General features: G+C 39.1%; 1 protein-coding gene across 8 annotated transcripts in view; it reads left to right on the plus strand.

Moving 5' to 3' along the window:
- Positions 1–15,044, plus strand: part of LOC133537889 (plakophilin-4-like) — a 280,220-nt gene that overhangs the window by 134,257 nt on the left and 130,919 nt on the right. For all 8 annotated transcript variants that reach the window (XM_061879014.1, XM_061879012.1, XM_061879018.1 and 5 more), the window contains one exon: positions 5,493–5,605. In XM_061879014.1, the coding sequence (XP_061734998.1) occupies positions 5,493–5,605 (113 nt within the window). The remainder of the gene's footprint in view (positions 1–5,492; positions 5,606–15,044) is intronic.

Raw genomic sequence — 15,044 nt, forward strand, 5'->3', positions numbered from 1 at the left:
GTATATGTATGTTTGTACAGTGAATGTATACGTACATGTATGTGTATATGTATGTTTGTACAGTGAATGTATATGTACATGTATGTGTATATGTATGTTTGTACAGTGAATGTATATGTACATGTATGTGTATATGTATGTTTGTACAGTGAATGTATATGTACATGTATGTGTATATGTATGTTTGTAAAGTGAATGTATATGTACATGTATGTGTATATGTATGTTTGTACAGTGAATGTATATGTACATGTATGTGTATATGTATGTTTGTACAGTGAATGTATATGTACATGTATGTGTATATGTATGTTTGTACAGTGAATGTATATGTACATGTATGTGTATATGTATGTTTGTACAGTGAATGTATATGTACATGTATGTGTATATGTATGTTTGTACAGTGAATGTATATGTACATGTATGTGTATATGTATGTTTGTACAGTGAATGTATATGTACATGTATGTGTATATGTATGTTTGTACAGTGAATGTATGTGTACATGTATGTGTATATGTATGTTTGTACAGTGAATGTATGTGTATATGTATGTTTGTACTGTGAATATACATGTACAGTATGTTTGTACAGTTAAAGTACCAATGACTGTCACACACACACTAGGTGTGGCAAAATTATTCTTTGTGTATGTATGTGTATGTACAAGTTTAGGTACATGGTATTCCAGAGGTACAGACATGAAGAAGGGCTTTGATATTGGGTTTGTTGCGATCCGTGACTCGGATACACATACATTCACTGTTTGTAAAGTGAATGTATGTGTACATGTATGTGTATATGTATGTTTGTACAGTGAATGTATATGTACATGTATGTGTATATGTATGTTTGTACAGTGAATGTATACGTACATGTATGTGTATATGTATGTTTGTACAGTGAATGTATATGTACATGTATGTGTATATGTATGTTTGTACAGTGAATGTATATGTACATGTATGTGTATATGTATGTTTGTACAGTGAATGTATACGTACATGTATGTGTATATGTATGTTTGTACAGTGAATGTATATGTACATGTATGTGTATATGTATGTTTGTACAGTGAATGTATATGTACATGTATGTGTATATGTATGTTTGTACAGTGAATGTATATGTACATGTATGTGTATATGTATGTTTGTAAAGTGAATGTATATGTACATGTATGTGTATATGTATGTTTGTACAGTGAATGTATATGTACATGTATGTGTATATGTATGTTTGTACAGTGAATGTATATGTACATGTATGTGTATATGTATGTTTGTACAGTGAATGTATATGTACATGTATGTGTATATGTATGTTTGTACAGTGAATGTATATGTACATGTATGTGTATATGTATGTTTGTACAGTGAATGTATATGTACATGTATGTGTATATGTATGTTTGTACAGTGAATGTATGTGTACATGTATGTGTATATGTATGTTTGTACAGTGAATGTATGTGTATATGTATGTTTGTACTGTGAATATACATGTACAGTATGTTTGTACAGTTAAAGTACCAATGACTGTCACACACACACTAGGTGTGGCAAAATTATTCTTTGTGTATGTATGTGTATGTACAAGTTTAGGTACATGGTATTCCAGAGGTACAGACATGAAGAAGGGCTTTGATATTGGGTTTGTTGCGATCCGTGACTCGGATACACATACATTCACTGTTTGTAAAGTGAATGTATGTGTACATGTATGTGTATATGTATGTTTGTACAGTGAATGTATATGTACATGTATGTGTATATGTATGTTTGTACAGTGAATGTATATGTACATGTATGTGTATATGTATGTTTGTAAAGTGAATGTATATGTACATGTATGTGTATATGTATGTTTGTACAGTGAATGTATGTGTACATGTATGTGTATATGTATGTTTGTACAGTGAATGTATATTTACATGTGTGTGTATATGTATGTTTGTACAGTGAATGTATATGTACATGTATGTGTATATGTATGTTTGTAAAGTGAATGTATATGTACATGTATGTGTATATGTATGTTTGTACAGTGAATGTATATGTACATGTATGTGTATATGTATGTTTGTACAGTGAATGTATATGTACATGTATGTGTATATGTATGTTTGTAAAGTGAATGTATATGTACATGTATGTGTATATGTATGTTTGTACAGTGAATGTATACGTACATGTATGTGTATATGTATGTTTGTACAGTGAATGTATATGTACATGTATGTGTATATGTATGTTTGTACAGTGAATGTATGTGTACATGTATGTGTATATGTATGTTTGTACAGTGAATGTATATGTACATGTATGTGTATATGTATGTTTGTACAGTGAATGTATATGTACATGTATGTGTATATGTATGTTTGTAAAGTGAATGTATATGTACATGTATGTGTATATGTATGTTTGTACAGTGAATGTATATGTACATGTATGTGTATATGTATGTTTGTACAGTGAATGTATATGTACATGTATGTGTATATGTATGTTTGTACAGTGAATGTATATGTACATGTATGTGTATATGTATGTTTGTACAGTGAATGTATATGTACATGTATGTGTATATGTATGTTTGTACAGTGAATGTATATGTACATGTATGTGTATATGTATGTTTGTACAGTGAATGTATGTGTACATGTATGTGTATATGTATGTTTGTACAGTGAATGTATGTGTATATGTATGTTTGTACTGTGAATATACATGTACAGTATGTTTGTACAGTTAAAGTACCAATGACTGTCACACACACACTAGGTGTGGCAAAATTATTCTTTGTGTATGTATGTGTATGTACAAGTTTAGGTACATGGTATTCCAGAGGGACAGACATGAAGAAGGGCTTTGATATTGGGTTTGTTGCGATCCGTGACTCGGATCTTCAAATATTATTGTTTATTTTTCCATCTTTGTTCTCATTCTCCGTCTGATCCGTTTATTTCCCGTTTAGTCCATCACCATGATTACTTATTTGTTTCCGCTGTTACTCCCGGTTCCTGCACACCTGTTCACTGCTAATTACCTTCCCTTTATAAGCCAGCCTCTTCTGTTTATTCTTTCTGGGACTCTAATTTGCTCACATGCAACAAGTAACGTCAGGTATGTTTTTCTCGCTAGCTCATTAGCTAAGCCACTTTGTTGTCATCTTTAGCTCACATGCTAATCATCTTTGTTTTCATTTTTTGTGCCATCGTGCCAAATCTTAGTTCTTTATATTTCCTAGCTTTCACGCTAGCGTCTTTTGTTTCCCTTTTTATTAGCTCCAGTGTTTTTGTTCAGAGCTCACTTTTTGTTAATAAATTTGTTAGATCTTACCTTTGTTGTGTTCTTTCGTTTGACGCATCCTCGAGGGAATCGAACCCGGTACCACGATGCCGAACCGGCGTTACAAAAGAGTTAGGGGCTGCCCATTGAGGCACTGGTACCGCTGTTTTTTTGTTTTGTTTTTTCATGATACTATTTCCATGAGCACTTGTGGTAACGGTGTGGCTATGTATGTGTGTAGTGTGCATATGTATGTATATATTTATCATTTATTTATATACAAGTGCTTCACGGTGGCAGAGGGGTTAGTGCGTCTGCCTCACAATACGAAGGTCCTGGAGTCCATTGTGGTACCAATGACGAGGCCCGTGCATGGCAAGTTAATACTCAAAATTGTATGGAAATACATTTCTGGCAACATAAATTAGTCCTGCAAAAGCCAAAAGCCACGATATTGCATACTGTATGTCAGAGGGGGTGAAGGGGGGGTGGGACGGATGTGGGGCTGGCCAGCTCAAATCTGGCCCGCGTTCCAAAGTTTGACACCCATGGTGTAGAGCAGGGGTCACCAACCTTTTTGAAACCAAGAGCTACTTCTTGGGTACTGATTAATGCGAAGGGCTACCAGTTTGATACACACTTCAATAAATTGCCAGAAATAGCCAATTTGCTCAATTTACTTCTTAAAGGGGAACATTATCACCAAACCGGCTTCACGGTGGCAGAGGGGTTAGTGCGTCTGCCTCACAATACGAAGGTCCTGGAGTCCTGGGTTCAAATCCAGGCTGGGGATCTTTCTGTGTGGAGTTTGCATGTTCTCCCCGTGACTGTGTGGGTTCCCTCCGGGTACTCCGGCTTCCTCCCACTTCCAAAGACATGCACCTGGGGATAGGTTGATTGGCAACACTAAATTGGCCCTAGTGTGTGAATGTGAGTGTGAATGTTGTCTGTCTATCTGTGTTGGCCCTGCGATGAGGTGGCGACTTGTCCAGGGTGTACCCCGCCTTCCGCCCGATTGTAGCTGAGATAGGCGCCAGCGCCCCCCGCGACCCCAAAAGGGAATAAGCGGTAGAATATCCATATATATATGCATATGTATATATGTATATGTTTGTTTGTACAGTGAATGAATGTATGTGTACATGTATGTGTATATGTATGTTTGTACAGTGAATGTATATTTACATGTGTGTGTATACGTATGTTTGTACAGTGAATGTATGTGTACATGTATATGTATGTTTGTACAGTGAATGTATGTGTACATGTATGTGTATATGTATGTTTGTACAGTGAATGTATGTGTACATGTATGTGTATATGTATGTTTGTACAGTGAATGTATATTTACATGTGTGTGTATATGTATGTTTGTACAGTGAATGTATGTGTACATATATGTGTATACCGGTATATTTGTTTGTACAGTGAATGTATTTGTACATGTATGTGTATATGTATGCTTGTACAGTGAATTTATATGCACATGTATGTGTATACCGGTATATATGTTTGTACAGTGAATGTATGTGTACATGTATGTGTATATGTATGTTTGTACAGTGAATGTATTTGTATATGTATGTTTGTAAGGTGAATATATATGTACAGTATGTTTGTACAGTTAAAGTACCAATGATTGTCTCACACACTCACTTGGTGGGGCAAAATTATTCTTTGCATTTGATCCATCACCCTTGATAACCCCCTAGTAGGTGAGGGGAGCAGTGAGCAGCAGCAGTGGCTGCACCCGGGAATCATTTTTGATGATTTAACCCCCAATTCCAACCCTTGATGCCGAGTGTGTATATGTATGTTTGTACAGTGAATGCGTATGTACATGTATGTGTATATGTATGTTTGTACAGTGAATGTGTATGTACATGTATGTGTATATGTATGTTTGTACAGTGAATGTATGTGTACAGTATGTTTGTAGAGCGAATGTATGTGTACATACATGTATGTGTATATGTATGTTTGTACTGTGAATGTATATGTACATGTATGTGTATATGTATGTATGTATATGTAATAGTTGCCATGATTATGTTTGCGTGTCAGTTTTTGTGGCATTCGCTCGTCATCTGCCCCACTGTCGAACATACTATGACAGTGATAAACTCGTATTTAGTCAACCCGTCAATACATCGCCATGTTCACTTCTTTTATAGTGCGCTCACTCTTTTTCTGCAGGAGCTCCAGTTTGAGCGGCTAACTCGGGAGCTGGAGGTGGAGAGGCAGATTGTGGCCAATCAGTTGGAAAGATGCCGACTCGGGGCAGAGTCGCCGGGTGCCGGAAGCAGCAGGTAATGAAACGCTTTTCGCGCACAAAAAAGGGCAACAATTGGCCCCATGGCAACTTTATCCTTCACAGCATTATGGGACCTTATGGCGTACTGATGGGGCAGCACGCTTGGTTCACAACTGATTGAACCGAATATGTGGCTGCATCTGACTCTCAGATAAATCTTAGCTGACATTGCCTCACACGATAAGTAAGGAATAATTCCGCTGGTAATCACAGTGTTAAAAATAACATTTAAAATATAATACATTCTCATTAGAGATGTCCGATAATGTTTATTATATTATATTGTAACATCCCGGAAGAGTTAGTGCTGCAAGGGGTTCGGGGTATTTGTTCTGTTGTGTTTGTGTTGTGTTACGGTGCGGATGTTCTCCCGAAATGTGTTTGTCATTCTTGTTTGGTGTGGGTTCACAGTGTGGCGCATATTTGTAACAGTGTTAAAGTTGTTTACACGGCCACCCTCAGTGTGACCTGTATGGCTGTTGACCAAGTATGCGTTGCATTCACTTATGTGATTGGACCAGCACGCGAAGGCAGTGCCTTTAAGGTTTATTGGCGCTCTGTTCTTCTCTCTACGTCCGTGTACACAGCGCTGTTTTAAAAAGTCATAAACTTTACTTTTTGAAACCGATACCGATAATTTCCGATATTACATTTTAAAGCATTTTTTGGCTGATAATATCAGCGGTCCGATATCATCGGACATCTCTAATTTTCATTCATTTCAATCAATCCATCCGTTTCTACCGTACCTGTTCAAGAAGTCGCATTTATGGTAAGAAGTGTTTTAATTTATAGAATAACAATGATATTAAAACAGAAAAAGAGACTTATTATACTGTAAAAATTAGAGATGTCCGATACTATCGAACCGCCGATATTATCGGCTGATAAATGCATTAAAATGTGATATCGGAAATTATCGGTATCTGTTTCAAGTAAAATTTATGACTTTTTAAAACGCCGCTGTATGGAGTGGTACACGGACGTAGGGAGAAGTACAGAGCGCACCAATAAACCTTAAAGGCACTGCCTTTTGCATGCCGGCGCAATCGCATAATATGTACGCCTTTTTAACACACAGTAAATGCAAGGCATACTTGGTCAACAGCCATACAGGTCACACTGAGGGTGGCCGTATAAACAACTTTAACACTGTTACAAATATGCGCCACACTGTAAGATGCGATGCAAGTGTAAGCCACCGTGACACTATTGTTCTTTTTTTTTTTTTTAATGTCTAATGATAATGTCAATAAGGGATTTTTAATCACTGCTATGCTAAAATAATAACTAATATTGATACTGTTGTTGATAATATTCATTTTTGTTTCCCTACTTTTGGTTTGTTCCGTGTCGTGTTTGTGTCTCCTCTCAATTGCTCTGTTTATTGCAGTCCTGAGTGTTGCTGGGTCAGGTTTGGTTTTGGAATTGGATTGCATTGTTATGGTATTTGCTGCGTAGTATTTTGTTGGATTGATTAAAAAAATTACTTTTTTTTTAAATGACAATCAATACTGAATCGCACAGCGTGAGAATCGCAATTTTTTTTCCCCACACCCCTAGTATTTAAGCCTTTTTTTAAAGCATCCACAGTCTGTGGTGCCCTCAGGTGGTCAGGGAGAGCGTTCCACAGACTGGGAGCAACGGAGCAGAACGCCCGGTCCCCCATAGTTCGTAGCTTTGTGACGTACTGTACATGTTGTTTATCAACGTCTACTTTTCATTCTAGCTCTGTGCTGCCGTCTCTTTTAAAGGGACTAGTGGTGCAACTGGGATCTATATTGGGATATTTGCAGGGGCTGTAACGGCTTTATATATATGATCCCGTCTGACTTTGTGACCACAGTGATAGATTTTTGCCGCACTCTACAAAGAGTACCAGCAGACTGAGGTACTCCAGCATGAGAGCGTGTGTTTCCACTCGCCTACTATTCATTCAGGCACAGCTGTCGAGGCACCCTTTCAGTACTCCAAAACACATCCCTGTGATGCTCCACTCACGTATTTGTATGTTTTCCCCACTTTCCACAAATACCTTGCACGACACGTGGTAGAAATTAGTCCTTATTCAGACTTGGTCCGTGTACGAACAAACCGAGGACCTCAGACTTCCTCTGGTGTTGCATTTAGCACTGAAAGGCAGAGAAAATTAACAACAATTTCCTTTTTTTTTTATTGCTTTCAGTAGCTTTACGTTAATACTTACTACATAAACCTTATCATTTATTGATTGGCGTTATTCATTCTTGCGTATTTCACTTGCACGGATGATGTCGTTAATGTTTACGATAAATCTTATTGACTATTGGCGATAGCCGGATATTTCCCAGGAGTGATGTTTTCATGTTTTCTGGAATACAAAGGAACCTCCGTTTTTTTTTCCCAGATAATATATATTTTTTTTTTATTAGTGAGTGCACATGACATGTGCAGGTCACATTTTAAAAGCCTACTGAAATGAGATTTTCTTATTTAAACGGGGATAGCAGGTCCATCCTATGTGTCATACTTGATCATTTCGCGATATTGCCATATTTTTGCTGAAAGGATTTAGTAGAGAACATCCACGATAAAGTTCGCAAGTTTTGGTGGCTAATAAAAAAAGTCTTGCCTGTACCGGAAGTAGCAGTGGCTGTGAGGATATTGAGCTCCTCACATTGTTTACAATCATAGCCAGCAGCAGCTAGAGCTATTCGGACCGAGAAAGCGACAATTTCCCCATTAATTTGAGCGAGGATGAAAGATTCGTGGATGAGGAAATTTAGAGTGAAGGACTAGAAGAAAAAAAAAAAGGGCGATTGCAGTGGAAGCGATTCAGATGTTATTAGACACATTTACTAGGATTTCTGGAATACAAAGGAACCTCCGTTTTTTTTTTCCAGAAAATATATATTTTTTTTTATTAGTGAGTGCACATGACATGTGCAGGTCACATTTTTAGTCACATCTTAAATGCCTACTGAAATGAGATTTTCTTATTTAAACGGGGATAGCAGGTCCATTCTATGTGTCATACTTCATCATTTCGCGATATTGCCATATTTTTGCTGAAAGGATTTAGTAGAGAACATCGACGATAAAGTTCGCAACTTTTGGTCGCTAATAAAAAAAGCTTTGCCTGTACCGGAAGTAGCAGACGATGTGCGCGTGACGTCACGGGTTGTGGAGCTCCTCACATCCTCACGTTGTTTAGAATCATGGCCACCAGCAGCGATAGTGATTCGGACCGAAAAAGCGACGATTTACCCATTGATTTAAGCGAGGATGTAAGATTCGTGGATGAGGAAAGTGAGAGTGAAGGACTAGAGAGAAAAAAAAAAGACTAGGGCTGTGGGAGCGATTCAGATGTTATTAGACACATTTACTAGGATAATTCTGGAAAATCCCTTATCTGCTTATTGTGTTACTAGTGTTTTAGTGAGATTATATGGTCGTACCTGAAAGTCGGAGAGGTTTGGCCACGGGTGTGGGGACCGCCAGTGTCTTCGATGGAAGCCACGTTTCTCGACGAGGTAAGGCAGCCGGGCTGAGATTTTTTTTTTCCCCCTCGTCCCCGGTGTAAGCATCCGACGGTCAAGGGCGGCCGTTGGGAGGAGGCAAGAGAGTCCGCAGCTGCAAAAGGTGAGACACGACGCAAGCTCTCCGCTCATAACTACGGTAAGAGCCGACCTAATAACACCATTTTCTCAACGAAACCTGCCGGTTGACATCTGGTAGGGAACCATGTTCGCTTGACCGCTCTGTTCCATAGTAAAGCTTCATCATCAGCTTTCGGGAATGTAAACAAGGAAACACCGGCTGTATTTGTGTTGCTAAAGGCGCCCGTAATACACCGATGCCCACCTACATCTTTCTTCTTTTATGTCTCCATTATTAATTGAACAAAAAGCAAAAGTTTCAGCAACACAGATGTCCAGAATACTGTGTAATTATGCGATTAAAGCAGACGACTTATAGCTGGGATCGGTGCTGGATCAAAATGTCCGCTAAAATCCATGACGTCACGCGCACGTGTCATCAGGATACTTTGCGCAAAATTTTAAAATTGCAATTTAGTAAACTAAAAAGGCCGTATTGGCATGTGTTGCAATGTTAATATTTCATCATTGATATATAAACTATCAGACTGCGTGGTCGCTAGTAGTGGCTTTCAGTAGGCCTTTAACATTCCTAAAGCTAAGGTGACTTTCTCAGAACCTCTTGTTTATGATAACTACTGTGGGGGTTAGGTCCCTTATCCCTTCCCATGAAAAAAATACGATAAAGAGGAGGACGTGGGGCTGGAACCTACCCCAGCTGCACTGTAACCTTTTTTATTCCAAGGCTTTATAAACTCTCTCCACGCAGTTTTGGATATTTCTCAGACTCTTATCTTAACAAACACTTTGTACACACTTAAAGGGGAACTGCACTATTTTAGGGAATTTTGCCTATCATTCATTACGAGAGACAAGAAAACTAAAGTTTTTTTTTGTTTTTTTTGCATTCTAACATGTAAAAAATAAGCTTGTTCTAGATAGTGTTGCGTTGGACCCGGTCTTCTGCCGGTTACCCCCCCAGGTTCTTTTTATGACACATGAGCTGGTTATAAATGAATCCCTGAGACAGAGCTTCTCGTTTTGATATTTTATTACCAAAGCTTTGGGAGATCAATCTAGATACAACCTTTCAATCGCATTGCCCAAATGGATCTAAGTCTACTCCCCAAGTCTCGCCTCTTACTCCCTCTCACCGGCCCCCCTTCTTCTCCCCCCCCCCCCCCCCTCCTCCTTGCCTCAGACAGTTGAGATAACAAAAGAGTGTTATTGTTGCTAGTTACATTCCAACTATCAAGGCCTACGTACGTCCAACACTTAGCTGTTTTAAAATATGCCTAGGATATAAAAATATATCTATCTCCGTCAATAGCTAGCAATGCAGTGAATGGGAGCAATCAATTTTACCGCTAAACCACTTTAAAAATGCATTAAAAACCTGTCAACAACACTTGATTCACCTTCCGTAACCTGTATATTAACCTAACTGTAGTAACACATCGTTGTGCTTCAGTATTGGCCGTAAAAGCGAACTACGGCAAGAGATAAGCCAGCTTCTACATCAGCACGGAATGTGTTTGAGTTTGCAATGCACAACACTGTGTTACGTTACTGGAGGGAGTTGACGGCACAGACGCCAGGGGGCAGTAAAGTTCTATAATTTATTATATATATAGACAATCATCATCGGCAATCACTCGAACGAGTATGACGATCTTCCTGGTAGGGGTGCATCCCTTTATGGATGATGCCTGTGCGTGACTTTGTTTAACGTAGGAAGACTGGTGCACAGACAGTCACCACACGATCCTTGACAGAATCGGGTCAGGTTCCAGTAGCATGGAGTCCAAGACAACTGGGGACCCTTTTCGGCTGCAGCCTTCTCCCGCCATCGCAGCTGTTGTGGTAGTTCCTAAATCTACCGTCCTCCGCCGTTGAGGTATTCACCGTATCCCTGGCTAGGGGGCAGTTAGGTACGAGGCTTTTGCCAAGGGCCACTTGGGGTAACAGTAGTAAAAGGGTTAACCTCCTAGTGCCCCAAGACCCCATAGAGGAGCCTCCACTGCCAGATGCACTTTAATGTCATGCCCCGGACACTATAGACATAATATATATAATAATAAAACAATACTAACTATCCAATGCTGTGTGTGACAAAACCCAAGAGTGTGTGTGCATGGTTAGCTGTAATATCATGCAAAAGCGTAGATTCCAACTATTGAATTACTTTGTATAGTTCAAGACTTACGGTCATTAGTTATCATAATGGCAGCTACACTTTCCATCTTAAAGATCTAAAAAAATATATTTGGGGAATGTTCGGCGGGCCAAATTTAAAAGCCGTAAATTGGCCAGGTCTGTTCTATTCGCTCCTTTGATCTAAATTCTTACACATCAATGGTGTCAGTCCAAGATGATGAGTTTTGTAATGAAGCCCATCAACACTACAGCATGCATTGTTATTAAGCAGTTTTGCATCAGAATCCATACTCGGGTGGGAACTGGATAAATGGAACCAGCATGAATGGTTTTAGGTACTTAGCAGCGTCGTTCGCGCGGATGCCGTGGGATAATGCCAGACCAAGAGATGCGACTAATGGTGCGCTATATTCCTAAAGGAAGGTTGCAGAAACATAGTGCAATGTTTTGCTTGTGACATCCTTGTGTACGGGTTAGAGGTGGGACCAAGTCATTGTTTTGCAAGTCATAAGTAAGTCTCAAGTCTTTGCCCTCAAGTACCGAGTGAAGTCCCGAGTCAAGACTGGAAAGTCTCAAGTCAAGTCCAAAGTTTGAGTTTCGAGTCCTTTCAAGTCCTTTTAACCACAGACTAATATATTTACACGGATTGCGTATGCTTTTCAAACTTATTTATTTATTAAAACAAGTGCATTTGAAATTGCAGAAAGAAAAAAAATAGTGCTGACATTGCCCTTCATAATATCAATCAATGTTTACTTATATAGCCCTAAATCACTAGTGTCTCAAAGGGCTGCACAAACCACTACGACATCCTCGGTAGGCCCACATAAGGGCAAGGAAAACTCACACCCAGTGGGACATCGGTGACAATGATGACTATGAGAACCTTGGAGAGGAGGAAAGCAATGGATGTCGAGTGGGTCTAACATGATACTGTGAAAGTTCAATCCATAATGGATCCAACACGGTCGCGAGAGTCCAGTCCAAAGCGGATCCAACACAGCAGCGAGAGTCCCGTTCGTAGCGGAGCCAGCAGGAAACCATCCCAAGCGGAGGCGGATCAGCAACGCAGAGATGTCCCCAGCCGATACACAGGCGAGCAGTACATGGCCACCGGATCGGACCGGACCCCCTCCACAAGGGAGAGTGGGACATAGAAGAAAAAGAAAAGAAACGGCAGATCAACTGGTCTATAAAGGGAGTCTATTTAAAGGCTAGAGTATACAAATGAGTTTTAAGGTGAGACTTAAATGCTTCTACTGAGGTGGCATCTCGAACTGTTACCGGGAGGGCATTCCAGAGTACTGGAGCCCGAACGGAAAACGCTCTATAGCCCGCAGACTTTTTTTGGGCTTTGGGAATCACTAATAAGCCGGACTCCTTTGAACGCAGATTTCTTGCCGGGACATATGGTACAATACAATCGGCAAGATAGGATGGAGCTAGACCGTGTAGTATTTTATACGTAAGTAGTAAAACCTTAAAGTCACATCTTAAGTGCACAGGAAGCCAGTGCAGGTGAGCCAGTACAGGCGTAATGTGATCAAACTTTCTTGTTCTTGTCAAAAGTCTAGCAGCCGCATTTTGTACCAACTGTAATCTTTTAATGCTAGACATGGGGAGACCCGAAAATAATACGTTACAGTAGTCGAGGCGAGACGTAACAAACGCATGGATAATGATCTCGGCGTCTTTAGTGGACAAAATGGAGCGAATTTTAGCGATATTACGGAGATGAAAGAAGGCCGTTTTAGTAACGCTTTTAATGTGTGACTCAAAGGAGAGAGTTGGGTCGAAGATAATACCCAGATTCTTTACCGTGTCGCCTTGTTTAATTGTTTGGTTGTCAAATGTTAGAGTTGTATTATTAAATAGAGTTCGGTGTCTAGCAGGACCGATAATCAGCATTTCCGTTTTTTTGGCGTTGAGTTGCAAAAAGTTAGCGGACATCCATTGTTTGATTTCATTAAGACACGCCTCCAGCTGACTACAATCCGGCAATATTAACCAGTCATTTTCAACATTTTACTCATTCCCGTACAGAATAAAGACATTTGAAAAAACAATTGCAACTCTACTTATTTGTACAAAAGTGTTAACATTGTATTTCCATGGTGTTTTGCATTGTAACTAGTTCCACAGCAGTTTCTATCCTGTACTTACCTTATCTCATTGATCTCATCTCATACTGTTTGTGTGTTTGTGTGCATACACATGGTTAACATAACAAATACATGAACATAACAATGAACAGAGTTGTACTTTTTAGATGTCAGGGCTCTATGCAATATGTACACATATTCTTAATATGGTGTACATTTTAACTAACCTTTATTTTACTATGTTTGTCCTTTTGAAGGTGGCTAAAATATGCGGTGCTGCTGACCGCCATCTAACGCTACGTTACTGTGTGTGATACATACACTAACGTAACATTATGTGTAGGTACCTCATGCAACCCTGCTTAAAAAAAAAAAAAAAAATCACTTGGCAAAAAGTATGAATAAGTTAGTGAACTGCAGTGGACGTAACAGATTGTCGTGTTTGAAATTACACGTCAAATAAAAGTTACGTTATCTTAGCCAATAAATGTTTGCTTACATTCAAAACGTACCGTTCTTTGTGCAACTTCAAATGTCGAACAAATAACGAATAAGTTAGTGAACTGCATTGGACGCAACAGATTGTCGTGTTTGAAATTACACGTCTAATAAAAGTTACGTTATCTTAGCCAATAAATGTTTGCTTACATTCAAAACTTACCGTTCTTTGTGCAACTTCAAATGTCGAACAAAGTTGGAAATTGTTGCGTCTCCGTCTTTAATCTTCGAACCGCATGTTTTGCATACTGCAATCCGTTTTTTGTTGACCAGCTCGTCGTTTTAATACCCGAACGAAACTATCTTGTTTTCTCACTGGCGTGTTGTTTGACAGCTCTTCTTCGTTGGTTGTCCTGCAATTTGATTAGATGAATGCTGTCGGACAAAAACAACCTGGATCTAATTTGATTGGATGCTGTACTGACAGAACACACGCTGACAGACACACACACGTACACAACGAAAGATACAAAGCGCTCCTGAATAACTTTTTTAATATTTGGGTTTCGGGGAAAGTAGCAAGTCTGGTCAAGTCAAAAGGCTCAAGTCCAAGTGAAGTCACAAATCGTTGAAGTTAAAGTCTTAAGTCGAGTTGCAAGTGTCTTTACATATTGTCAAGTCCAGTCTAAAGTCGTCAAAAACATGACTCGAGTCTACCTCGAGTCCAAGTCATGTGACTCGAGTCCACACCTCTGGTACGGACTACAAACCCCGTTTCCATATGAGTTGGGAAATTGCGTTAGATGTAAATATAAAAAGAATACAATGATTTGCAAATCCTTTTCAACCCATATTCAGTTGAATGCACTACAAAGACAAGATATTTGATGTTCAAACTCATAAACTTTATTTTTTTTGCAAATAATAATTAACTTAGAATTTCATGGCTGCAACACGTGACAAAGTAATTGGGAAAGGGCATGTTCACCACTGTGTTACATCACCTTATCTTTCAACAACACTCAATAAACGTTTGGGAACTGAGGAAAATAATTGTTGAAGCTTTGAAAGTGGAATTCTTTCCCATTCTTGTTTTATGTAGAGCTTCAGTCGTTCAACAGTCCGGGGTCTCCGCTGTCGTATTTTACGCTTCATAATG

The sequence above is a fragment of the Nerophis ophidion genome, linkage group LG19, assembly GCF_033978795.1.
Source record: "Nerophis ophidion isolate RoL-2023_Sa linkage group LG19, RoL_Noph_v1.0, whole genome shotgun sequence".
Taxonomy (NCBI): Eukaryota; Metazoa; Chordata; class Actinopteri; order Syngnathiformes; family Syngnathidae; genus Nerophis; species Nerophis ophidion.